At 38.2% G+C, this 27,751-nt stretch overlaps 1 protein-coding gene across 3 annotated transcripts in view; it reads left to right on the forward strand.

Annotated features, from left to right (window-relative positions):
• Positions 1-27,751, forward strand: part of LOC311295317 (NACHT, LRR and PYD domains-containing protein 3-like) — a 61,405-nt gene that overhangs the window by 32,071 nt on the left and 1,583 nt on the right. For all 3 annotated transcript variants that reach the window (XM_084416631.1, XM_084416630.1, XM_084416632.1), the window contains 4 exons: positions 8,488-8,661; positions 12,523-12,696; positions 14,697-14,858; positions 27,326-27,381. In XM_084416631.1, the coding sequence (XP_084272757.1) occupies positions 8,488-8,661; positions 12,523-12,696; positions 14,697-14,858; positions 27,326-27,381 (566 nt within the window). The remainder of the gene's footprint in view (positions 1-8,487; positions 8,662-12,522; positions 12,697-14,696; positions 14,859-27,325; positions 27,382-27,751) is intronic.

The following is a 27,751-nucleotide window of genomic DNA, read 5'->3' on the forward strand; positions in this document are numbered from 1 at the left end:
TCTCACAGGTTTGTCCTAACAAGGCTTCTGGGCCGGACGGCATCTCTGGGCGGCTACTAAAATTTTGTAGTAGAGAGCTGGCCGAAGCCTGGTGCCCTATCTATCAGAAATCTATAGACACGCACACAGTTCCCTCTATGTGGAAGAGCTCCACCATTATCCCTGTCCCAAAAAAGGCTAGCTGTAAGGAGAATAATGATTATCGTCCAGTAGCACTTACTTCAATAATAATGAAGTGTCTGGAGAAAATTATGATTAATTTTGTAAGAACAGACGTGAGTCTGTTCAGACCTGTTATCAGACCAATTTCAGTTTGCCTATAGGAGCAATAGAAGTACAGATGATGCTGTTATAGCTATAACACATTACATAAATAGGCATTTAGAGGATCCTGGCGCGTATGCACGTCTTTTATTTGTAGATTTTAGCTCAGCTTTTAATATGTTGCAACTACATCTTTTAATTGCAAGACTGAATGATTTTAAAGTTAATCCACTTATTATAAAATGGTATTATTCTTTTTTGACCAATCGCAGGCAGCAGGTTAGCGTTAATGGCACACTATCTGAATTCAGAACGTTAAGCACAGGAGCCCCTCAGGGCTGTGTTAGCTCACCGGTTTTGTTTACTTTGTATACAGACGATTGCAGAAGTTATTCTAATAACCACATCATTAAGTTCTCAGATGATACTGCAATTTTAGGTTTATCGAAGAAGACAGAGGACTTGTCTGAATATTTGTCAGAGATTGAACAGTTTGTGAATTGGTGCAAGGATAACCACCTAGCTCTGAATGTCAATAAGACAAATGAAATGGTGTTCGACCCCAGAGGAGTTGGTGATCACAGGCCTGTGATTATCCACAGTGAAACCATTATACAGGTCCCCTCACATAAATATCTCGGTGTCTCTTTTGATAATTTACTGACATGGAATATCCATGTAGATATTCTTTGCAGTAGATTACAACAACGGTTGCACTTTTTACGGCGTCTTAGACTTTATGGTGTGGATCAAAGGTTTATGATAATTTTTTATCAGGCAGTCTTCGAGAGTTTAATCAGATATAACATTATAGCCTGGTTTGGTAATCTGTCCGTAGCACGTAGAACTAAACTATTACGGATGATCCATACTGCTTGGAAAATTATTGGAGTGAAAGAACAGACATCATTGCAGACTCTCTATGAACAGGCTACTCTAACGCAAGCTAAAAAGATTGTGTGCGATTCGTCGCATATTCTGCACACAGAGTACGAGTTGCTGCCTTCTGGGAGGAGGTTTAGAGTTCCTCGCTGCAGATTGAACAGATTCCAAAACTCATTTATTCCAGCGTCTATAAAGATGTTAAATAGTGGTGGTATGGAGCTGTAATTTACGCAATTTCTATTACTAATATTGTCTGGTTTGTTATTTGCGAGTTGTTGTATGTTAAGTGTATACTGATGGCAGCATGGGTGATGGCCCAAGACAAATTTCCCTTCGTGGGACAATAAAGTTTTACTTGACTTGACTTGACTTGATGCGGAAGCTCATTAATATGCAAGCTTTTCTCACCTGAGAAAGACAAAGAACCTCCCCTAACGGCCCTATTAGGAGCTATCAGGGCCCTATCATTCTGAGCAACCTTGCACAATACTGTAAATGAGGAGATTTAAAAAAGAATGGCTTTTAGATTGTTTGATTTATTTACAACACAACATAATCCAAAGATACAAAACAAATGACAAAAAAGCATGTATTGAACACACTGATCCAAAGACAGAGACCTTTGTGCCATTCCTAAAAACATTGTACATACCTTTCATTTCCAAGGTGTTTGATTTTCACTTTACCATGTTCATGTACAGAGACTCATGTGAATGTTGAAGTCAGCAGGAATGGCATCTGGGCCCTGAAAGAAAAAAAAAGTGAACATACTGGTATCAAGAGAAAGGCCTGCTCGATTTTGGGAATACATTTTAGATTTTTCTGGTTAAAATTGCTTTTTAAAATTCACAGAATACACACACACACATAAATGTTTCCAACAATATATAATATAATGAACATTAGGTTTGTTGTGCCTTGTAGGTATAGGCTATGAGCAGTGCTGCATAAAATAATAATAACAATAACCATAGCAGCCTACAAACACAGTAACAGTAAACACGGGTCTAAATATTATAATATTCACCATATAGGCTAGCAACAGTTCAACTGCAATGTGAAATTTATGCAACAATAACAAACTAATATGTAAGAATTTCTTACCTCTTTCTTGTCTTCAAATCGCGTTCTTCTTCTTCTGAGGTAATTCCAATGTAAGCTCAAGGCGCTCGACGAAAAGCGGAGACTTGTGAAGTGTTTTGGTGTTTTGTTTCTGAGGTAATGAGCGCGATCGCGTTCCACGTGGAGATTTGCATGTCAATCTCTTTTGCGCGAGTGGGCGTGTTCAAATTAAAAATAATTAGGTAGCTTTTGAGAAGCTGCACATCTTGTTGGTTTTATACAAATTACTTAAAAAGAGAATATTTGTTTTCAGTTTGAATCCGATCATTTAAAAGTACACACTTAAATGTTTATAAAGGTATATGGCTCATACATGTGTGACAAGTATTCGCTGAGTTTTGTTTCAGTTAATAGACGTGCTCAAGAAAAAAAAGGTTCACCGCGACGGAGAGGCAGAACGCACACCCAGTTTATTTTTTTTATTTTACAAAAGCACAATGTTTTGATTTGATTGTAAGTGGACACATACAAAAGTAAAAATATCACAGATTCTTTTTTTATATTTCTTTTTTCTGTATGACCATAAATGACGGAGTAATTTAAGTTTATAGTGCGACAATGTGAAGAAAACGCGCCGGCGCGTTTGCCGACCTCAGAGGGTTAAGGAATAGGTTAAGAACTACTTAGCGATAAGAACGTTTTGGGGAACCGGGCCCAGAGCTTTAGCACAGTTAACCCTCTGGGGACCAAGCTGTTTTTGGGGTCCTTGAGATGTTCTGACATGCCTTGACATTTGTGCTTTTTTCAGTTATTTATAAACATGTTAATGGCTAAGATGTAAATTCACTCTATATAGCACAAACAGGGCTACCATAATATGCGAGCAACGTGTATGTAGATGTTTGTATTTTTAAGAGAATAATGTTTATGTGTGGTTATTGGAAAAATATTAATGAAAGTTGCTGAATTAAGACCACAAAACATATATTAAATATGTGTCCACAAGACTTTTGACTAATGGATGTTCTCCCTTTGAGTTCTAGCTTCAAAATAATGTGAAAATAGTCTTGCTTTATCGTTCACAAAAAAATACATTGATTTAAATGGTGTAAAACAGGTTTTGCTTGGAAAGCCAATATGCGAGAAGGAGGAGTAGTTTACACCTTAGATTACAGTGTCCCACCCACTCTGCATAATGACTCTGCCTAATGAGCCATTCATTCAGGTGTGACACTGACTGAGCCACAATGCAAGGACAAAAGATGTATTTAGACTTATATTGACCATTTAAGATTTCGCTTACATCTCTCTTGTAAATATGTTTTGCTATTTTATTAAAAATGTTACAATTACAACAATAATTACAATTTCAACAATATTTCAAGTGTACTCTTTCTTTGTAAAAAAAAAAAGATTATAGGCCTACATTTTATCATATGTATTCATGAGTTTGAATATAGCCAACATTGGAACATCTAACATCTTAGTCTATGACTTTATTTTTGACAAAAATAGTATTATATATATATATATATATATATATATATATATATATATATATATATATATATATATATATATATATAAATATATAAATATATAAAACGTTAGATATTTTATTTCAACATATTTCAGTCGATTTTTACTCATCTCAGATATATATATATAACGTTAGATATTTTATTTCAACATATTTCAGTCGATTTTTACTCATCTCAGTAGGCTATAGCAAAGCAGTTTATTCTTTCACACACAGACGCGCGATTCATATTTAGGCTAAACAGTCTTTACAAATATGTACCCTTCATTCATCTCACAGAAAGGCGAGTCATATTATAGAAATGCGATTCGTCTTTTTGCGGTTTACATAGGCCTACACTAACGTTATTACGTTATTCCACAAAAAACACTTGAGAAACGAAAACAGCCTACCTCAGTCCTCAAGCGAGATCTGCTCCTCATATCAGGAGATATTGCTCCTCATATCAGCACTGTTCTGAGGAATATTTTCTCCATAAGGTAGGCTATTATGTCTCACTCGCGACGCACTTTGTTTACAGGTGATGTGGGCGTTTCACAGATCTGAAATGGTTCTCAGAATTTGCGTTTGAATAGCACGCGCTCTCCGGGGCGTGGCCACATTACTGTGAATCATCTCGTAATGAGGTCGACTGGAGTCGCTCTCTTTTTATACAGATTACAGAAGCTGAGAATATTTGTTTTTATATAAATTACTTCATTTAAAAGATGCGATCTCAAGCTTTATGCCCGTGGGTCTGTTTGCCTGTTTGACTGAATTTTTGCGGAGTTATAGATCATTTTCGAACGCGTTTCAAATGGGAGTTTACTGACAGAGAGAAGGCAGAAATCGCATCATGTTAATTTTTCTTTATTTGTCAAAAAGCAAAACACTTTATTTTTATTGTGAGTATACAGAAAAAAATAGAAACTGAACAGGATCGATTGATGTATTACACGAAAATGAAAGATCAAAATTAACAGAGCATTTTGTGTTTATTTTTCATTGCTAAAAAAAAAAACTAACAAAACGCGCAGGTGCGTTTTTGGTCCCCAGAGGGTTAAAGGACATAGATGACCTTTTGCCATTTTGAATGAAAAAAGTGAAGCAAGAGTTAAAAGTGAAGGAATGAGGGTAAGAGGAGGATGAGGACAAGAATAATAATAATATATATGTACATATTCTACTCATATAATTATAAAAAGCAGACTATTGTATGTTTTGTCCTGTGTATAGATATTTTCCTTCACCTGTAATTAGTTACAGTATGCTGATTTATGATTGATTTATGATCATAAGGTAATGAAAATGAATGAATAAGATGAAAACAGTGTGATAATGTGGCCATTATCGATGATCCATCATTATTTCATCCACAAGTTGTAATCATTACCTTTATTCAAGATAGCTGTGAGCATCAAAACGTGATCTAATCCTTTAAGCCCCTGAAATACTCACGAGTCACAGCAAAGTTATTTTCCGTTCTTCATTTAGGGGTAAAAAGTTCTAAATCAATGTCCAGCGATATACTGTTAGCGAACATCCTGGCGCTGCCCACACTGCTGAGAGTGGTGTTTAGATGAATATGTTAATAAGTACTGCTTGCTTAAAAAGACAGCGGTGTAACTGTAGTTAAGAAGCATCTGATCACAGTGATGTGGATGTTTGCATAAGCTTTGCAATTCGGCACTCCAGTAAAGTCATGTCATGTCACGTCACGTTTATTTATATATCTCTTTAGAATCAGAATCACAGAGCTTTATTGCCAAGTATTTTTACACACACAAGGAATTTGTCTTGGTGACAGGAGCTTCCAGTGCAGAAGGGAATACAGACATAGTGCAGACATACATAGGAATTACAAAAAAAATAAAAATAACAGATAGATAAAAAAAATAAAAATGAGAGATCCTACACTTATCCTATGGCACACTTATCCTACAAGCTGTCATCATAACTTTCCTCCTGACTGCTCTCCTCACTATCTTATTTTCTCCTGAACATGGAAGATGATGATGTAGGCCTGCTTCTTTCTCCCTGGTTAAGCCTACGGTTTGCTGTTTGCATCCACAAGTGACCCAAAAACAGCTTGCTTTGGGTCAAATGTCTCTGATGTTATCTTAGACAAGTGAATGTAATATATTTCTGTCAAGTTAAACCAAACTTTTATTTTGACTGGTTGCCAAGAAGACCTTTGAGTGTTCTGTGTGTTTATGATATGATGATAGTTTTTTCTCAAATGAAACGGTAAAATGCTCATGAAGTGACTCTGAGCGGCTCTGGAGATCAAATTCATGCATTCATGTCCTCGTATAGAGAGACACCGCAAACACCGTGTGTGTGTGTGTTGTAAATAAAACGTCATTCATTCACACAGACACGCAGAACATGCAGGATTCTGTGCAGGTCTTTTTGCGTTTAAATATTCACAGACACTTAGTCTATATCATGATTTGATTTAAGTGTACTGACCTGCTTTTTATTTATTCATCAAAAAATTGACAAATTCTGTGAAATTTCGCATTATACAGAAAATGTATTTTTTATGACTAGTTCTACCATTCTGTCCGCGTTTTCTTTATTGCAGAAATCATAGGGCCCTAGAAAAAAGCCAACTAAAAAGACATTTAACAACTAATAATTAATTAACACACGTATCATCATGATTAATATCTTTCCAGAGATGGAGAAAATCCTACTTCAGTAAGTAAACGTGTCCCGGTCCCCAAACATGCCAAAAATCTTGGTACTCAAAAGCACTTCCATCCACGTTTTCTGCTGCGCATCGTTTATTTTTACCACAAACAAATGCGATCAGCCTGTGGCACTGCTGAGGCATTATTGAAGCCCAGGTTGTTTTTTATAGCAGCTTTCAGCTCATCTGTATTGTTGGGTCAGTGTTTCTCATCTTCCTCTTGACAATACCCCATAGATTCTCTCTGGGGTTCAGGTCAGGAGAGTTGGCTGGCCAATCAAGCACAGTAATATCATAGCGAGCAAACCAGTCAGTAGCAGTTTTGTCACTGTGGGCAGGTGCTAAATCCTGCTGAAAAAGGAAATCTGCATCTCGATAAAGCTTGTCAGCAGATGGAAGCATGAAGTACTCTAAAATATCCTGGTAGATGACTCCATTGACTTTGGACTTGATGAAACACAGTGAACCAACACCAGCAGATGACATGAAACGCCAAATCATCACTGGCTGTGGAAACGTCACACTGGACTTCAAGCAAGTTGGATTCTCCAGTAAAGTGCCTCTCCACTCGTCCTCCAGACACTTCCAAATGAAATGCAAAATTAACTTTTATCTGAAAAGAGGACTTTGGACCACTGAGCTACAGTCCAGTTCTTTTTCTCTTTATCCCCCAGGTAAGACGCTTCTGATGTTGTCTCTGGTTCAGAAGTGGCTTGGTACTAGGAATATGACAGTTGTAGCCCATTTCATGAAGATGTCTGTGAGTGGTGGCTCTTGATGAACTGACTCCAGCTTCAGTCCACTCCTTGTGAAGCTCTCCCAAGTTCTTGAATCGGCTTTGCTTGACAATCTTCTCAAGGCTGTGGTCATCCCTGTTGCTTGTGCACCTTTTCCACACTTTTTCCTTCCAGTCACTTCCCATGAATATGCTTCGATACAGCACTCTGCGAACAACTAGCCTTTTCAGCGATGACCTTTAGTGACTTACCCTCCTTGTGTCAATGATCGTCTTCTGGACAACTGTCAAGTCAGCAGACTTCCTTAAATATTTTAATATTTTAAGATAAAAAGGTTTTTATTTTATTCTGAGCTGTAGTCTGTAGTTATCAACATTTGCATAAACAAAGGTTTGAAACATTTTAGTTTACATGTTATTAGTCTAAATATATATTACATTTTCACATTATTAAATAACTGATGAAAAATGTTGCACTTTTACACGATATTCACATTTTTTGAGATGCACCTTCACATATAAATTAGGGCTGCTTGATTTGTCAAAAATCATAATCACAAATATTTTGGTCAATATTGAAATCACAATTATTTAACAGGATTATTGGTGGGTGATATGATCAAAGTCTTATTTTATGATATGAGTAATTTTAACCCTCTGGGTCCTGATTTGTTTTCTGGGCCCTGGAGGTGTTTTGACATGCCCTGACATTTGTCCTTATTTTTGTTACTTATAACATTTTCATGGCTAAAGTCTGATTACGCTTTATTCAGCACAAACTCTGCTACAATAATATGTGAGCAGCATGTATGTAAAAGTGTGTAGTTTTGAGAAAATTACGTTTATGTGTGGTGTGTCAAAACAAAAAATGTAAGACCCTGAAATAAGGCCATAAAACCCATACAGAATATTGGTTCTCAAGACTTTTGAAAAATGTTTCTTGTAGCCTAGAATTTTAGCTTCAAATCGATGTGAAAATCATCCTGCCTAAACATTCCCATGAAACAATACAGGTATATTGATTTAAAATCTGTAAGACATGTTTTGTGTAAGTGAGGCTTGTGTGGGGAGGGTGTTAATCATCATGAATATTAATTTGTTTCTCTCCTGGGAAGACAAAGACTCCTCCCTTAATTGCCCTATCAGCTGAATGGGAGGAGATTAAAATAATAGCTTTTTGGTTGTATTTTTTTGTGACAACACAATCCAAATATACATAACGAAGGACAAAAATGCCCATTATTGAGCACACTGATCTCAAAAGAGAGACTTGAACAGTCACACATCTTTTTTTAATGATTTGTTTATTATTTCTCCCCTGTTTAGGTTGGCACAGTGTAGGCTCACCAATCAGTGCTGTGCAATTGTGTCTTCAGTTCTACAGTCATCAAACTCCTCCCTGAGAGAGCTGGATCTGAGTAACAATGACCTGCTGGATTCAGGAGTGAAGCTGCTCTGTGCTGGACTGAATAGTCTAAACTGTCAACTCAACATACTGAGGTACTTGAGGGTCTGTGAAAAATAACCACACAAGGACATATCGTGGCAAACTTATTCTGAAATGCTTTATTTTTTTCACACAAATCTATATTTCAAATTACATTATGCATATGTGATTAACCCTCAGAGGTCGGAGATCACGCCGGCGTGATCTGCTCGCTTTTTTCCTTATGAGTTGAATTGAGACCCGAAATACTCTTTTGACTTTGATTTTACAAAACAAGTTTCATACATCAATCTATTCTGTTAAATGTGTATTATTTTTGTGTATACTCACAATAAAAACAAAGTGTTGTGCTTTTTGCCAAATAAAGAAAAATAAACGTGATGCGAGTTCTGCCTTCTGTCTGTCAGTGTAGTCCATTCTGAAACGCATCCGAAAATGAACTGTAACTCAGCGAATACTCAGTCAAACAGACATACAGATACACAGACATGAAGCTTGAATTCTATGCTTTTAAATGAGGTAATTTATATAAAAAACAAATATTCTCATCTTGTGAAATCTGTGTTAAAAGAGAGCGATCCCAGTCGAGCTCATTAGAGCTAATTCAAAGGTAATGTGACTCCGCCTACGGAGAGCGCGTGCTATTCAAACGCAAACTACTGAGGCAATCCAAGCAAACCTGTGAACGCCCCCATCTCAGCTCGAGAAAACAAGTTTATTCAGATCATTGTAGCCTACGTGTTTACACCATCTGGCAGCGCTGTGAGAAATATTAATAATGGAAAATCTACCTCAGAGTGCGGGTATTGCAGGAGAGAGGATCCGAATATGTAGTAAGTTTTTTTTCCTTCTCAAGTTAATCGCGTTTCTGTGAATGAATGGCAGCCGCAGAGATGCGCGCTGTTTATCACAGCTCGGAAAAAGACAGTTTAAATTTAAATTGCGTCTCTGTGTGAATGAATGATGATGTTTTAGCAAACTGTATTGCTATACTGAGTTGAGTAAAAATCGACAGAAATATGTTGAAATAAAATGTAGGCTATTTGTATAAGCAACGTTTTAAACTGAAAATTAACATTTATATGCCCTAATATTTCATAAAAACAACGTTACAGTCAGGCGTTTCTGTTTGTGTATGAATGTTTCGGTTTTAGCAAACTGTATTGCTACACTCAGTAAATATCGACTAAAATATGTTGAAATAAAATGTATTTGTATAAGCAACGTATTAAACTGCAAATTAACATTTATATTTCTTATAATAAAAATGAAAGACCTATGTTACAGACATATGAAAGACAACATTTCGTTGATTAGTTTTGGATAGATTATACATTTTTACTGTAAAATATGTGCCACCTCAAATAAGCTTTTGTTTGCCAATATTTGCTTATGTTAAATATAATATGTTTTGTCAAAAATAAAGTTATGAAATAATCAATCAAATCCTTAACTTTGAAATATGTATGATAAAATGTATACTTTAGTTTTTACAAAGAAAGATTACACTTGAATTGTTGTTGTAATTGTAACCTTTTTAATAAAAAAATATATTTACAAGGTAGATGTAAACAAACTATTAAAAGGTAAATATATAAGGTAAAAATAGAAATAATTCTTTAAATAACTTTTATTGTGTTTTATTATTGACAAATTTGGGGAGAGGATAAATATTCCAAAACTGAAAATACAGTATGAGAATTAACTGCACAATTACTAGACATGTTTTCCTTGGATATTATAGGCCAAATTGCAAGCACAATATGTGGAAAAAAGAATTGAGATGCTTCCAACTGTTGCTCTTGCATTCTTGTGGCTCAGTGACTCACCTGAATGAATGGCTAATTAAGTATGCAGGCCCCATTGTCTCCTAAGGTGTGAACCACTACATATACATGACCGTTGACGCCCACTCCGCATATGGCCTTTCCAAATAGAAAGTGCTTTGCAAAATTCAAATCAATGTATTGTGTTATGTGAATGATAAGGCAGGGTGATTTTCACTTTATTTTGAAGAAAAAACACTAGGCGATGACATCTTTTAGACAAAAGTCTTATTGGCACATATTTAGAATGTGTTTTATGGCCTAATTTCAGTAACTTTAGTTTTTAGTTTTTTCAATAACCATGCATAAACATTATTCTCTCAAAATGGCAGACATGTACATTCTTGTTGCTCACATTTCATGGTAGCCCTGTTTGTGCTAAATAGTGTGTAATTTTTTTTTCCATTAACATGTTTATAAACAACTGAAAAAAGCAAAAATGTCAGGGCATGTCAGAACATCTCAAGGACCCCAAAAACACCTTAGACCCCAGAGGGTTAAATGCCTTTCTGTGTGGTTTGCATTTTCTCTCTGTGTTGGTGTGGGATTCCTCCTTGCACTCCGGGGTGTCCCCACAATCCAATAAGTGAATTGGAGACAGTAAATTGTCCATAGGTGTGAATATATATGTCTGTGTGTGAGCCCTGTGGTGGACTGACCATCTGTCCAGGGTGTCCCTTGTCTGTAGCCTGAGACGGTTCCCCCATCCAACCTCACAGAGCATGAGAGGACCTGCAAAGAAGAATGGGAGAAAATGTACAAATCCAGATGTGCAAATCTTGTGGCATCATACCCAAAAAGACTTTAATCTTTAATCTGCACCACATTAGTTGCTTTAAATAAGTACTGAGTTAAGGCTTTGTGTACTTAAGCAAAGTAAATATTTCAGTATCACAAATCTGTTTATTTTATTTTATTTATTTATTTATTTTTTTTTTTGGCTTTGTCATTATATAGTGTAGATTGATGTTGAAAAAAATAACATAAAACACTACAGGCAGCATAAGGTTGCAACATGAAAAATAAATAAGGGGCATGAATATTTTTCCAAATTGGCAGCAATGGCTATATAATCTATTTAGGCTTACGATGCTTTAAGTTAAATTGTGTTACTTTAGCTCATTTTAATTAATTAAACTGAACAAGAGGCAAAACAGATTTTTTTTTGAGTCTATGTTTGTTGAATGATGTCAATTGTGATTTTCACTTTGATGCAACATAATGAGTATAATAACCCCCAAATCAAAATTTCTCATCGAAGGAAAATCTGCCAATTACAAGGAGCAGGCAAACACAAACCTTGTCTCCTTCTTTGTTATTCAGAGCAGATTTCCTGTAGCGGAAACTAGTCATGTCTATATTGCCCTCTATAGGTCTGGTGCAGTCATAGTGCGCATGTGTCGAATGTGTCCATCCTGAGCTTTATTGGAAAGTGTATATTGGGTCAATGTAACTCAGTTAAGTTAAAACGGCATTCCCTTGTTTTATGTTAAATAAACCTGATTGAATTAGGTTACAACAAAATTAGAAAATATAGGCTGAATCAGTTAGAAATACCTCCTTAAAGCAACAACTGCACATTCGCTTTTTTATAGTGCATGTTTATGTGAAAAAAAAGCCTGTTTTCTAATGTAAAAATAAATAACTTGCTCATCATAAATTATATCCTTGGATGTTTTGAAGTCCCTCAAAATGAAACCGAAACCACAGTTTCGGTCTTTTTCTGAGGTAGATTCTTCCAGGATTATTTCTCACTGCATCCCAAATTTCCCAGTTACTGTAGAAAACCTTGTTACCACCAACTGACATATTTGCACAGGTTCACTGCTTATGTATTTTTTTGTATGTGTGAAAGAGAACCAAAAAAAAAAAAAAGTAGTGATCTCTGAAATTGTTATTGATTTAAATAAATAGATTTTTTTGGAGAGAATGATTTCCCTAGAAGTATATCAGGGCCTTTACATTCATGTTCTTTGCAGACCCTTTCTCAAAAACATGAGACAATGCATACAGTGCCCTAAAACACCAGTCTGTATTAATACTATTGTTTTTGTAATGATTTGTTTCTTAATTCTCCCCCCTATTTAGGTTGGCACACTGCAAACTCACCAATCAGTGCTGTGAAATTGTGTCTTCAGTTCTGCAGTCATCAAACTCCTCCCTGAGAGAGCTGGACCTGAGTAACAATGACCTGCTGGATTCAGGAGTGAAGCTGCTCTGTGCTGGACTGAATAGTCTAAACTGTCAACTCAACATACTGAGGTACTTGAGGGTCTGTGAAAAATAACCACACAAGGACATATACTGGCAAACTTATCTGAAAAGCTTTATTTTTTCACATCAATCTATACTCCAAACGTCATTATGCATATGTACTTAAATGCCTTTCTGTGTGGAGTTTGCATTTTCTCTCTGTGCTGGTGTGGGTTTCCTCCTTGCTCTCCGGTTTTCCACACAATCCAATAAGTGAATCGGAGACAGTAAATTGTCCATAGATGTGAATATATGTGTCTGTGTGTGAGCCCTGTGGTGGACTGGCCATCTGTCCAGGGTGTCCCTTGTCTGTGGCCTGAGACGCCCCCCCCCCCCCCCCCCAAAAAAAAAAAACTATTTAAATCAATAATTAAATACCTTGTTTTAAATCAAATCGTTCGGGTGCCAGACAGGAGTAGGCCAGTTAAAATAAACCCAGGATAGCACAAGTAAACCACCTGTTACATACAACAAAACATAATGTTCACAAATTCTGACTTTTTCTTTCTTTCAACACAACATTGGACACAAATGAAAGTAAACTTTTTACAGTTTCGAATGATGTGTTGCTGTATAACCGTATTACCATAAATTACATAAATTTGTCTTTTAATTTGTTTACTGCTATGTGAAAAAATTAGTGGTGGGCATAGATTCATTTTTTAAATCTAGATTAATCTTACTGTAATCTTGGATTTAATCTAGATTAATCTAGATTGAAATGGCTCATTTGAATTCTGACGAAGGCATTCAGAATAGGCTATGTGTGCTACCCAAATAATGACTAAAGGACATGTGTTTCTTGTGAAGAAATGCCAGAGATTTTGTTTTATTTTATTAAAAATAACACAATAATGTAATTTGTTTTTGTTTTTTACTTTGAGCAATGAGGGAGCTATAATAGACTCTTCTTTTGAGCATATAAAACAAAACAGCTCCTTGGAAAAAATGAAATGTAGCCTAATATTGTAGTAGTTATAAACAAAGGTCTATTTTTATTTCAGATTAACATTAGAGGGCAGCAATTTTATTCATAATGTCAAAATAAAACCAATGTAATGTTACTTGAAAGCATTATAGCCTACTATTCCTGCCAAACTTCCATTGTTGCAGTTAGTGTTACTACAGTAAATCATATGGTAAATGTTGCAGATCTGTGGACACTGGATAGTTCATTCATGGCATAATGTTTCTTCCTGGCTTCCACGCACTGATTGATCCGTTAATAACGGAGAAATGTGAATGTTTCTCACTAGATCTCGCAGCAATGTTATTACTTAAGTAGCGAATTCAAATGATTTCTTTACTGGATCTCTTAGCGCTGTGTAGTAATATAGTCGCTTGATCAAGATCGGCCCGCGCTACTTTGGTCCAAACCGATAAACAACCGTCCGTCAACCACACAATAACGAGTAGCGCAGTTTCGTTCCGCTTACATTACGTTTGCCATTTGATGTCGAGAATGTTGTGGTCGCGCCAGCAGCTCTTACATTATGAGCGCACTTACCACGTGCAACCCGCCTACATTTGAAATAACGAAATTTTGGTCAGCAGGAAAAATGGTCCAACGAACCGTTCGGTTTGAAAATGCGTACCGAACACCGAACCGAATTCGGCTACGTATACATCCGTGCTAAACTATCAAGGTGAAAGTCATCATAGCTTGCGTAGTATAGACCCAGCTCCCAACCCAATTTTGAGAATAGATTAACGGCGATATTTATTTTTATCGCCCGATAAGAGTACGCAGCACGTTAACGCCGATGACGGCCCACCACTAGAAAAAATCCACCAAAAGGCACCGGTATGTCTGTAACCCTAGAGGGTTAATTCTTTTAGATTTTATGGGTAAAAATTTAGTTTTTTATTTAGAAATTATACCTTACAATTAAATCTTTAAGATAATTTGTGGCTGAGTTTTGCACATTTTACAACTCTGTTATTTCATTTAAATAAATCAGAGGCCACCAGTAGATGAAGCACACTAACATGATCACTTACTGTTATAGATTATCTCAGTGTTTGGTGACAGAGAAAGGATGTGCTGCTCTGGCATCAGCTCTGAGTTCAAACCCTTCACACCTGAGAGAGCTGGATCTGAGCTACAATCACCCAGGAGAATCAGGACTGAAGCTGCTCTCTGATACTCTCAACCATCTGGAAAAACTCAAGTATGTTAAGTAATATAACAATAATCCTGTCTAGTGTGATTGGTTTTATTTTTTTTTAAGGGTTAGTTTACCAAAAAATTTAAATTCTGTCATTATTTACTCACCCTCATATCATTCCAAACCTGTAAGACTTTCATTCATTTTTATAACAGAATTGCAGACATTTTTAATAAAATCTGAGATATTTCTGTCCCTCCATTGACAGTGCTACCACTTCAACGCTTCAAAAAGTTCATAAAGAGATTGTGAAAACCGATCTATTTGAATTTAGTTTAATCCAAATTTTCTGTAGAGACATGATCACTTTATATGATGAACAGATTTAATTGACTCTTTTATTCACATATAAAATTCATCAACGCACACATCAGGTATGTTAAAAGGAAGCTTAGACATGCTTGCTTGATGTGTGAGAATGTGTGAGAGTTATTCTCGGGTTACGCACACTGTTAACCCTTGCTGTAAAAAAAGGCCAAATTCTGACAATTTCATACCATTTTACATTAAAACAGTAATATACCGTAGAAAACAAAAATAGCCTACAGGAATATACTGTGAATTAACAGTGTTCAAAATCGACACTCCGAGGCTGTTTTCCCAATCACACCCTATACCTTCAATCACTTCCCTACATTATTTCACTAATATATGACAGAGTGAATAAAAAGAACTGAGTGAATTGAGACACTGATGAACACCTGATAAGCAGAATCACTGAAGGACAGAGAAACAAGAACAGAAAAAAGAGAAACACAAGAACTACAACTGACTTCCAGCCACAGAGTGTGAAAACAGTTTACAAACCAGTTTACGATTATTTCTTTCAGACATGTACAAAAGTTCTTGTTGAGAATTAAAGGAGTCATAACCTAGTATTACCTTGGATACCTCTGCTGTATTATAGTATTTCAGGCCCTTCTAAAAAAGAAAAGTGGAAAAAAAATAAACTCAGAGCTCCTCAGACCCTTATTTCTGAAGGCATTATTTTCTCGCGAGATCTGATGCGATATTTTGGTCGTGGACGGTCATTTTAATAATGCAAATGAGGGGCACGTTGATTGGTTGCAGGAAGGAGGGGGGTTGACACCGCAGGTAACGCTTTAGCATATTATTCTAAAATGACATCATGGCGCAAGTTGTGAATGAACCCGACCTGGCCGCGACCGGCTTCCCCAGCCAGTGTATAAGCGTTAGGCAATCAATATACAATAGCCGAGTTCATGATGATCTCAGTCATTTGTTTTTTGCAAAGTATCAGCCATTACCCATGTTTACCTCGAAGCTAATACTCCCGCCAGTGTTGTGCCTGAACGCGTTCATTGAACGATAGTTCATGAACTCGTTCATATTTTGGGCGAACGTGAACTGAACGCATTACTGCCTTTATTTAAAGCAGTGGTTCTCAAACTTGTCCCGAAGTGCCACCAGCCCTGCACATGTTGTATGTCTATATCTGACACACCCATTTCAGGTCTTGCAGTCTCTACTAATGAGCTCATGAGTTGATTCAGGTGTGATAGATGAGGGAGACATACAAAATGTCTCAAAATGTCTCAAAATACTAAAATAGTGTTACTCCAGGACAGGTTTGAGAACCACTGCAGGGCTCCTGACTGCGGCCAAAATGGTCGACAAATGCCTGTGATGACGGAGAGCAGACTAGAGTGCGGATCGGGACGAATTTTTCTGTCTGAGCCCGGCCCGCGTCCGACAGAGCAGTAACCGAACCCAACCCGAGCCCGACAGACATAAAGATATTTATGTCCGAGACCGACAGTTAAAATCCCATTTTTTTCTCATACTAATGACACATGTACGTTTGTTTGTGTGGAAAGCTCGCTTTTATTAAGCAACTGTAGGAAGGCATTCGGAAATGTCAGAAACATCAGAAACATCAGAAACATTCGGAAACATCAGCGCGCACAGAGCAACAAGCGCACTTAACACAAACGTGCATGCACGTGTTTCGTTGTCACGGCTGGGCTACATAAACAAATTTCCGCACACAAAAAAGACAGATGTTATGGTAATATTTTACATGTAACGTTATTTTTATCACAAAAACGAACGTCTGCATCAAGTGAAAGCATCAGGCACATTGGCTACCTACATAATAAGCTGTTTTAAATTTAAAATGTTCAATGCCTTATCGCGCTGACGTGACCGAACCCGACCTGAACCCGAAAATAATTTCTTAATATCTGTCCGAACCCGGCCTGGCCCGTTGGGTCCCGTCGGGCTCGGGTCGGGTAGCCATCCTCTAATGTAGACCCCAAAGACCAGCAATGTAAACAGTAAACGAGGGTCTTATGAGGGTTAAACGTTGTTGTTTTTTGGGATTCATGCCTTAAAATAGCTAAAATAAGTTCTTAACCCTCTGGAGTCTGAGGTGTTTTTGGGGCCCTTGAGATGTTTTGACATGACCTGACATTTGTGCTTATTTCAGCTACTTACAACATACTATTGGCCAACATGTAATTTTGTTGTATTCAGCACAAACTCTGCTACAATAATATGTGAGCAAAATGGATGTACATGTTTGCATTTTATAGAAAAAAAATATTATGCGTGGTTAGTATGTTTTGGGAAAAACATTGTCACTGCAATAAGGCCATTTAACACATACTGAATAGTTTTCCATAAGACTTTGGAATTACTATTCTTGTAGGCTAGAATTTTTTCTACAAAATGAGGTGAAAATCATTCTGACCACTCTTTCACAAACAACAATATAACGATTTTAATTTTGCATGTCCGTTTTTGTGTCAGCACTGCTGTATGCGTGGGCCATGAATATTAATGTGATTCACACCAGGGGTGTGACTAAAGACACTCCCCCCATGGCTAATGGGCCATCAAGGTGCTGTGAGGCAGCCTGAACAAAGAATGATGACCTAAGAATGATTCACTGATGAATAAAAAGTTAAAAAGAACAGCATTTATTCAAAATAGAAATCTTTTCTAACAATGGAAAGACTTAAAGTTATTACTATCACTTACATCCTTTCCAAAAAAGAAAGAAAAAAAGACCAAACTTTTGTTTTTTTATAAAAAAATATTTTTATTCAAAGAATCCTGAAAAAACTATTACAGGTTATAAAAAATATATATTAAGCAGCACAACGGTTTCCAACACTGATTTAAAACTCATTGCCGTTTTCTGTGACACACCACAGAGCTCTGTTATAAGTTGCTCCATAAACTCTTTATGGGACAAGTTACCATGTAGCTCTTTGTGCACAATGAAAGAGTTGGTGGAAGCAATGTCCAAGAAGTGTAGAAAAATCTTACTGTACCACTTCATGGTTATGTGCTGTGTTGTGTAGTACTGTATCAGCTGATCAGACAGGTCAACACCCCCCATGAGTTTGTTGTAGGCTATGCAGTCACAGGTGCAGGACATGGAAATGTCTTTGTCCTCCATGTATCTTGTGTTTTCACCCTCATCTGCGCAGTGTCTCCTGTATAAGCAGAATGGATGGTTTTTGTCATTTCACACAAGAATAGGTAGGCTACTTTTATACTATGACGATGTAAACACAATTAGGCTACATTTCATCTGTAAAATATTACGTCTATGCACTTGGTATGATTTCTCGATCGCACTGAGAACTGAAGGTTCACATTCCTAAAAAACAACATCAAAATAAAACTTTTAGCATACATTATACAAAGTAAACTGCTGAGCAAGTGATGGTTATGGACAAACAATGTATAGTTGATGGGCCATAGAACGGAGAAATATCTATTTATGGGCCATAGACTGCGTCACCGCGAGTATCTGTTGATGGGTATCCGCACGCATTTAGTGACACACGCAATGAACGGATCGTTCGCGAACGACACACATCACTACATTTCAAACATTTACACCTGTATTCACAAACATCTGTGCATAAGGCAGTATTGAAGCGTGTCTTAGGCTAACCAAAATCGAGCATTTATATAAAAATATAATGTAGACAGTAGGCTATATCACATATTTTACCGGAGGCTGAAACATATTTGCACTAAATCACATTAGTAGATATTCGCAAACAAGCTACATTACGCATAAAGTAGTATTTTAGCATTATTTCAGTGTCATAAGCTAATCAAAACTGAGTGAAATATATATGAAATATATAAATTTAGCACTGAAAGGTTGCCTACCAGTCTAGTTCACATTTTAACATGTTTCTGTCTATTTATAGATGCATATACATGTACGATATTAGGCTTAGTTCATGTTTTTACTCTAAACTCATTTCATAACATACATTTTAATCTGGCACGACCAGTTTAACATGTCTTACCTTAAAAATCGCGTTCTTCTGAGGTAAATCCCAAGGTAAACAGCACAGCACAGCACAAGGTAAACAGCACAGCACAGCACATCTTCAAACTCGATGAAAAGCAGAGAGGAGTAAGTTACCGAAGTCTCTTATTCTTTGTTTTGAGGTGATGAGGGCGTTTACAGGTCTGCGTTCTGCCGCGTGGATCATTTGCATGTCAATCGCTCGTGCGCGCGTGGGTGTGGTCACATTATAGTTAATTAGGATGTGTTTGAGAAACTGTACATGTCGCTGCTTTCTTACGGATTACTTAAACAGAGAATATTTGTTTTTTATATAATTTACATATTTTAAAAATAGAGACTCCAAGCGTTGTATAGACATGTGTTTTAAGTCTGTGTGACAAACATTCGCTGAGTTACAGGTCATTTTCTGTCGCGTTTCAGAATGAGTTTCACATTGAGAGAGACGGCAGAACGCGCATCATGTTTATTTTTCTTTATTTGGCGAAAAGCACAACACTTTGTTTTTATTATGAGTATGCACAAAAAAAATACACACTTAACAGGATCGATTGATGTACAACACAAGCATATAAGATAAAAATTAATATTAGAATTTTGATTTTGTTTGCACTGATAAGGAAAAAAAACGAGCCTATCGCGCCGGCGCGACAGCCGACCTCAGGGGGTTAAACAAGAGCAGTACGACAACTGTTTCTCCACAGCAGGGGACGAGTCTGAGGAAAGAACAGGAGACAATGGTAAGGAGAATGCCAAAGACAAAAGGTATAGTTAAAATAAAAAGTGAATCCCCAGAAACAGTCCCACGGACCCAGCCCCAAACCCAATCTCTTAAAAATGAATAAAGGCTGGTTTCTAAAGTACTTCTTCCTGCCTCTATGTATTTATGCTCATGGGTAGCCTAAATAGGTTCCATTCAGACCTTAACATTAAATATTTTACTGTTATGTGTCAACAAGATTCAACAAGACATTTTCACCTGGCGATACCCAATGTTTAGATCTGTTGTGGTATTTATGCAAATTAGCACATACGTGATTAGATTATGCACCGTTTGTAATATTCAAGTTTGAATAAAGACTTGTAATTCCATATATGTTAGGGAGTTCCTGAATATATGCTCTAGGGGGCAGTGGGTGAACGGAGGGTATGTGAAGCTGTGGGTTTGGGGGTTGTGGAAGAATAAAAAGTGGAGACCCGCGTGTGTTAAACAGATCTGAGACTCTGGTCATTTTTTCTAAATAATACATGGTGTCAGAGTGAATCGCGAAGATGGATGCTGCCGGAGTGCCTGCACCGCGAATGGATTGGGAGTCACAGAATCTTCCCGATGCATGGAGAAAGTTTAAACAGCACGTTGAACTGATGTTTTCGGGGCCGTTTCGCCGCAAGGAGGAGACGGAGAAATGCAGCTACCTGCTCTTATGGATTGGAGAGAAAGGACGGGATATCTATAACACATGGACTCTCACTGAGGATGAAGCTAAGTTGCTCAAAACTTACTACGACAATTTTTAAGCTTACGTAGTACCAAAGGCGAACCCAATTTTTGCCAGATACAAGTTTAATGAGAAAACGCAGTGCGCCACGGAAACATTTGATCAGTTTGTCACTGAACTCAGACTGCTTGTTAAAGACTGTGGCTACACTAATCCAGATGAGATGGTGAGAGACCGTGTCGTTTTCGGCATACATTCCCCAAATGTTCGGGAGAAATTACTTAATCAGGGTGCCGAACTAACATTAGAAAAAGCAATCGACATTCCCAGATCGCATGAGATTGCGCAGGCACAGATGAAAAGTATGGCCACCGGCAGCACAAATGCAGAGCATGCGCAACAAGTGCACACACTATTGGAAAGCATGCAAAAACGTGTCAGAGCTTTCAGAAAAACTCAAAAACAAACAATGTGCACATAGAACGCCTCCAAATATGTGGATACTGCGGGAAAGAACACAAAAGGAGAGAGACATGTCCAGCAAAGGGAAAGCAGTGTGCGAAATGTGGAAAGTGGAACCATTTCGCAAAGGTTTGCAAGTCAAAATCGAAATCTGTGCACTGTGTAAGTGAAAACAAACATGAAGATGGATACCCAGACGTGAGTAGTGAATTCTTTATTGACTGTGTCACAAATGCAAACACATTTACTTCATCAGAGCAAGCTTTTGTTGAGATTGAAATAAGAGAATACGGTTTGCCGTTGAAATTCAAACTGGACACGGGTGCTCAGGTTAATGTAATACCTCAAAGAGACTTCAAAAAATTTGCACCAAAAACAAGGATGCAGCAAACTCACAAAAAGCTCACAGGATACGGTGGACAGCCATTGTCAGTTAAAGGCACCTGCCAACTGCACTGCAAATATAAAGAGAATGCCATGCCACTAGAATTTTTCATTGTGGACACCCAGTCACCACCCGTGCTTGGATTAAAAGCATGTTTGGACTTAGACATGATTAAGCTGGTACTGTCTGTATCCTCCCCAGAGAAAGATTCTGAGTCGATTGTAGATGAATTTACTGATGTGTTTACAGGCATTGGTCTATTTCCTGGAGAATGCAACATTCAGCTGGACCCAACAGCCACGCCAGTCATTCACCCACCGAGGAGAGTTCCTTTCGCCCTGCGAGATCGGCTGAAAGAGGAGCTGGACTCCATGGAGGAGCAAAATATAATTGTGAAAGAGACAGAGCCGACAGATTGGGTAAATGCCCTGTGCGTGGTCGAAAAGCCCAAAACTGGTAAGCTGAGAGTCTGCCTGGATCCACGTGATCTTAATAGGGCTATAAAGCGTCCACACTATCCTATGCCTACGCGAGATGACATCACACCAAAGTTGTCAGGAGCCCGTTACTTCAGTGTAATGGATGCTAGATCCGGCTACTGGGCAATCAAGCTTTCTGAAAAAGCCTCAAAACTGACCACTTTCAATACGATATTCGGTAGATACCGATTCCGTCGTCTACCCTTTGGCATTGTCTCAGCCCAGGACATCTTTCAACAGAAAATAGATGAGATTTACGAAGGTCTGCCTGGAGTTGTGGCCATTGTGGACGATATCTTAGTCTACGGAAAAACAAAAGAGGAACATGACCATAATCTCAGGAGGATGCTGGAAAGGTCCAGAGAAAAAGGGGTACGCCTTAACCCTGAGAAAAGAACTGTTTGTGTCCCGGAAGTCAGCTACTTTGGCCACCGTCTTTCCAAAGATGGAATCAAACCGGACCCTCACAAGGTGGAGGCCGTGAAAGAGATGTCTCCACCTAAGAATCGTGCTGAATTAGAAACAATTCTGGGAATGGTCAATTATCTTTCAAAATTTGCACCAGACCTTTCAGACATAAATGCACCTCTTAGACAGCTACTGCGGCAGGACAATGAGTTCGTATGGGACAAGCAACATGACGCAGCGTTCCAAAGGATGAAGGATATCATTATCAGGGAACCAGGACCTTTGTTGTCATTCTTCGACACAAGCAAAGACCTCACACTGCAAGTGGATGCCTCCAAATATGGATTAGGTGCAGTGTTGCTGCAGGAAGGTAAACCACTCGCATATGCCTCAAAGTCACTCACAGACTCAGAAATAAGATACGCTCAGATCGAGAAAGAGCTCCTGGCCATCGTCTGGGGTTGCAAAAGATTTCATCAATATGTTTATGGACGGCACGTAACAGTGGAGTCCGATCATAAACCCCTGGAATCGATCATCAGAAAGCCACTAGCTGCAGCACAACCAAGACTGCAAAGGATGATCTGGCAATTGCAAAAGTACAATTTCACCATTGTACACATTCCTGGGAAAAATATTCCAGTGGCCGACACGCTGTCAAGGAAATCATTGCCTTGCGCCGATCACAGCCTTAGTGAGGAGATGGATGTGCAAGTGCATACCGTACTCAGCGCTCTCCCTGTTAGTGATGCGAAGCTCAGCAATATTCAAGAACAAACTGAAAGAGATGTCCAAATGTCCACGCTAAAGAAAGTGATCAAAGAAGGATGGCCTGCTGAAAGAAAGCAATGCCCTACAGCCATTCTAGAATACTGGAATCATAGGGACGAGTTATCTGAGATGGGCGGCATGGTCTTCAAGGGAGAAAAGATTGTAATTCCCATGCAGCTGAGAGAAGAGATGCTTAAACGCATTCATGCAGGCCATATGGGAATCGAGAAATCCAAACAACGCGCTAGGGACATTCTTTTCTGGCCAGGCATGTCCAAACAGATCGCCTGCATGGTCGAACAGTGCTCCATTTGTCTTGAGCGTCGTATGTCAAATGCAAAAGAGCCTCTCATTTCCCATCCTATACCAAACCGGCCATGGCAGATTGTCGGTACTGATTTACTCACTTGGAATAGTGACGACTACATCGTGGTGGTAGATTACTATAGCCGATACTTTGATTTGGAAAAGCTCAAGAGCACCACAGCTGCTGCAGTAATCCTGAAACTAAAAAAAGTATTTGCAACACATGGGATTCCTGAAAAGGTCATCTCAGACAATGGGCCTCAATTCAGCTCAAAAGAGTTTGAGAACTTTGCTCGGACATGGGACTTTGTGCATGTCACAAGTAGTCCGCATTACCCACAGAGCAATAGGCTCAGTGAGAAGGCAGTGCAGATTGCTAAATCACTAATGGACAAAGCAAAAGCGGACAAGAAAGACCCATATATCAGCCTGTTGGAGTACAGGAACACGCCAGTGGATGGTTTCAGATCACCTGCCCAACTATTGATGAGCAGAAGACTTCGTTCCATTTTACCAACTACCAGCCAACAGTTGCAGCCTGTAACTGTCAGTGGAAATGATGTTCATGCAAGGCGTGAGCAAAAGCAACAACATCAAGCAAAGTACTACAACAGGTCAGCAAAACCACTCACACCACTAAGGGCTGGGGACCAAGTCCGAATTCAGGAGTCGGGTAAATGGAAGCCTGCTGTAGTCATTAAACCTGCTGATACCTTCAGGTCTTATCATGTGAGTACTGCAGGAGGCCAAGTCTTCCGCAGGAATCGTCGTCACCTTCTGCCAGATAGAGCACAACCTACTACTGCCGAGCCTGGAATGTCTTCAAGCATTCAGCACACAGTGCCTATGGATCAACCTAAGCTGACAGACACAAAGAACACTGACTCTGTTGCTCCACGTTACGTTACCAGATCCGGACGTGAAGTGAAACCAAGAGTCGTCCTTGATCTATAACTGTAAAGGGTGTAGGCGGATCGCTGCCATATATATATATATATATATATATATATATATATATATATATATATATATATATATAATGATAATAATTTGTCATTATCGTTGATATAATTATGTTGTTTACTTTTCGTTCTTTATGCTGGTTGTGGCACTGATATGTTATATCTTAAAGAGTTGCACTGTTGCCATATCTTGTTCATTGACATAGTATGCCAAGCTCTCAAAGAAAGGGGATGTAATATTCAAGTTTGAATAAAGACTTGTAATTCCATATATGTTAGGGAGTTCCTGAATATATGCTCTAGGGGGCAGTGGGTGAACGGAGGGTATGTGAAGCTGTGGGTTTGGGGGTTGTGGAAGAATAAAAAGTGGAGACCCGCGTGTGTTAAACAGATCTGAGACTCTGGTCATTTTTTCTAAATAATACACCGTTTGTCCATGTTATCAAACAATTTCAAAAAAACTTGTAATACATTTTTTGTTTGTCTTGATGTAAGTAATCAACTCAGTAATTTTCATGGTGATATTTAAAGGTTAAAATTTTGACCCTATTCATGTAAGAAAAAGAATGAATAGGCGTACGAATAGGCTATATTTGGGTCTTTTTCAAAACTTTCCCCTAATGTGATTCTTCTGGGCTTTTTTTTTCCTTACTCAGGACATATTGAGGATACAAAATCAGTTGAGTTTGCTTCTGTTGCAATTTGTTCGACCTTTTTTCATAAAATGACTGGACTATTAAAGAAATCCCTTTCCTCAGGGACTTTTCCTCCTCAGTGAAACCCTACTAGATGCTTCATGTAAACCACACACACTCATTCTCTGAACTGGCACAAACTAACATGGCGGCATCGTGCATATAACGTTAACGCTATAGCTCAAACTAACGCGATTGTTGTACACATTTTTTGCTAACAAATTTGTGAATATTTTGATTAAAAAAGGGAAAAGGAAATAGAAGCAGATCATCAGTCATTCAGCGCTATCAGAGTCCGTCTACATTCTCTGGCGCTATTGTGGTTGCGGACGCGGTGTCACGTGACTAGCAATGACGCGTCACCATGGAAACAATAAAGTGATACGTTCTAAATAGTCTCAGCCTCAGACGTCACGCCCACGGAACGTTGGCTAAACGTCTGATGCATATGGTACACTTAACTGGAAACACTTCAGGAATGTCGAAGTCGTCATCTGATTGGTTGAATTTTATCGGATTTCCGGGGGGCGCGAGTGTCGCGTTTATTTTCGGTCAGCCGGGAAACAAAGCGCAGACGTGTGATTGCGGAAGAAAAACTGTTGTGTTTACATGAGTGACAATGAGCATTTATCAAGATCAGCTAATAGGATTCTCAAAAGTACACGTGCACGAACAGATCAATGACTTACTGCTTGTTTTCTTCTCCTTCTTTGATTTTCCATGCTGACTGACTTGTTGCACGCCGGTCTGTTGTTGTGGGGACATTTCCACGCCGCGAAACGTGACGCTGAACGAAACTAACTGTAATTGGTTGTTTGACATGTCGGTCAAACGGCCTTATGGGCGGGCCTTGGCCAAAGAAAGCTGCTATGAATTCCAGACCTTCAGCCGTCAGTCTGAAGGTCTGGCTACGCGAGACTACGTTCTAAATAACGGTCGCCTTTGAAAAAAAATAGTAAATAAGTGTAAATAGTAAACAATGTTGTTTGTTCTTTATGCATGCAGTTGAACAAAGTGACAGAATGAAGCAAGCACAACTAGTCCACACTTATTTATTTTATTTTAATTTGATGTTATCATAGGCAAAACACAATTTCATTATTATTATCATTTACTTTTGAACAAAGTCTTATTTCATGCAAAGTGATAATATTTTTTTATTTAAAAAAATAGTTTACATTTTATCACTTTTATTTTCTCTATTTGAAAGTTTGTAGTGCTGTTATTTGATGTTATGTTTTTAAAATGTGATGTTAAACAAATACATTTTATTAACCCTTCCTTCCTTACCTCCAAAGTGGAGAATGCCAGGAAAAGTTTGAGAAACACCGCTCTAAACTGTGTGTGTGTGTGTGTGTGTGAGAGAGAGAGAGAGAGAGAGAGAGAGAGAGAGAGAGAGAGAGAGAGAGAGAGAGAGAGAGGGGTGACCCTTCCCAGTTTAGTCTAACACAATATACGTAATTTATTTCATTGTCATTTTTTATATAGATATAGAATAGAAGAGAAAAGAAAGTGTTAGTATGTATGGATCAAGTGTTGCTGAAAAACATGCCTCTTCAGTGGTTTCTTGAAGTTATAGGACAGCAGCTCGGGTGGAGATATCAGTTATTTCTCCAGCGGGAACAGTCCAGGTGAAGGGGTGTATGTGTGTGTGTGTCAGAGGGAGAGAGAGAGAGAGAGAGAGAGAGAGAGTGTGTGTGTGTGTGTGAGAGAGAGAGAGAGAGAGAGAGAGAGAGAGAGAGAGAGAGAGAGAGAGAGTGTGTGTGTGTGTGAGAGAGAGAAAGAGAGAGAGAGAGAAAGAGGGTGTGTGCATGAGAGAGAGAGAGAGAGAGAGAGAGAGAGAGAGAGAGAGAGAGTGTGTGTGTGTGTGTGTGTGTGTGAGTGAGTGTGTGTGTGAGGGATGGAGTGTGTGTGAGGGAGAGAGAGAGAGAAAGAGAGTGTGTGTGTGCGTGTGAGAGAGAATGAGTGTGAAAGAGAGAGAGCGCGAGTGAGAGAGTGAGGTTGTGTGTGTGTTAGTGTTTGAATTTTAATTAGTTTATTTTCCTTTGATTTTGATTCCTTTACATTATATATTTTTTTGATCAACAAGAAATCTCTAATTTATTAATATTGAATATACATACACAGGTTTAATTAAACTTTAATTTAAGTTATGTTGAATTATATGTTTTGTTTGTGTCTTTATTATTTATATCTGTGTTAATTATTGTGTGTGTGTGTGTGCGTGCGTGCGTGCGTGCGTGTGTGTGTGTGCGTTTTCTAGTGTGGATCACGGTTCAGAAGTTAAAGAGTTCATGATGACATCAAGACTACACAGATGTAAGTCCTCAAACACAGTTTTAGTGTGTGTTGTTGTAAATGTTGCTGTTAGTGATGGGCAATCCGGCTCTTTTTCGTGAGCCGGCTCGTTTGACTCAGCTCACTGAAAAGAGCCGGCTCTTTTGACTCACAAACGGCTCTTTAAAAATATATGTTTTAACTCGCTGAAAGTCCATCACACAACGTGAATATTCATATTTTTAATTGTCCATAACAACCCAAAAACGTGTCTGCTTGCCTTGCACATCTAATTAATGGGCAAAGTTATGACTGACTATTTTTCTTACCTTCTTTTTTTAAATTGTATGGATGTTATTGAGCTTGTAGAAGTTTAGCTCTTGTGTTCTTCTGAACATCTTGCGCTGCAATT

This window comes from Rutilus rutilus (genome assembly GCF_951802725.1).
Source record: "Rutilus rutilus genome assembly, chromosome: 1".
NCBI lineage: Eukaryota > Metazoa > Chordata > Actinopteri > Cypriniformes > Leuciscidae > Rutilus > Rutilus rutilus.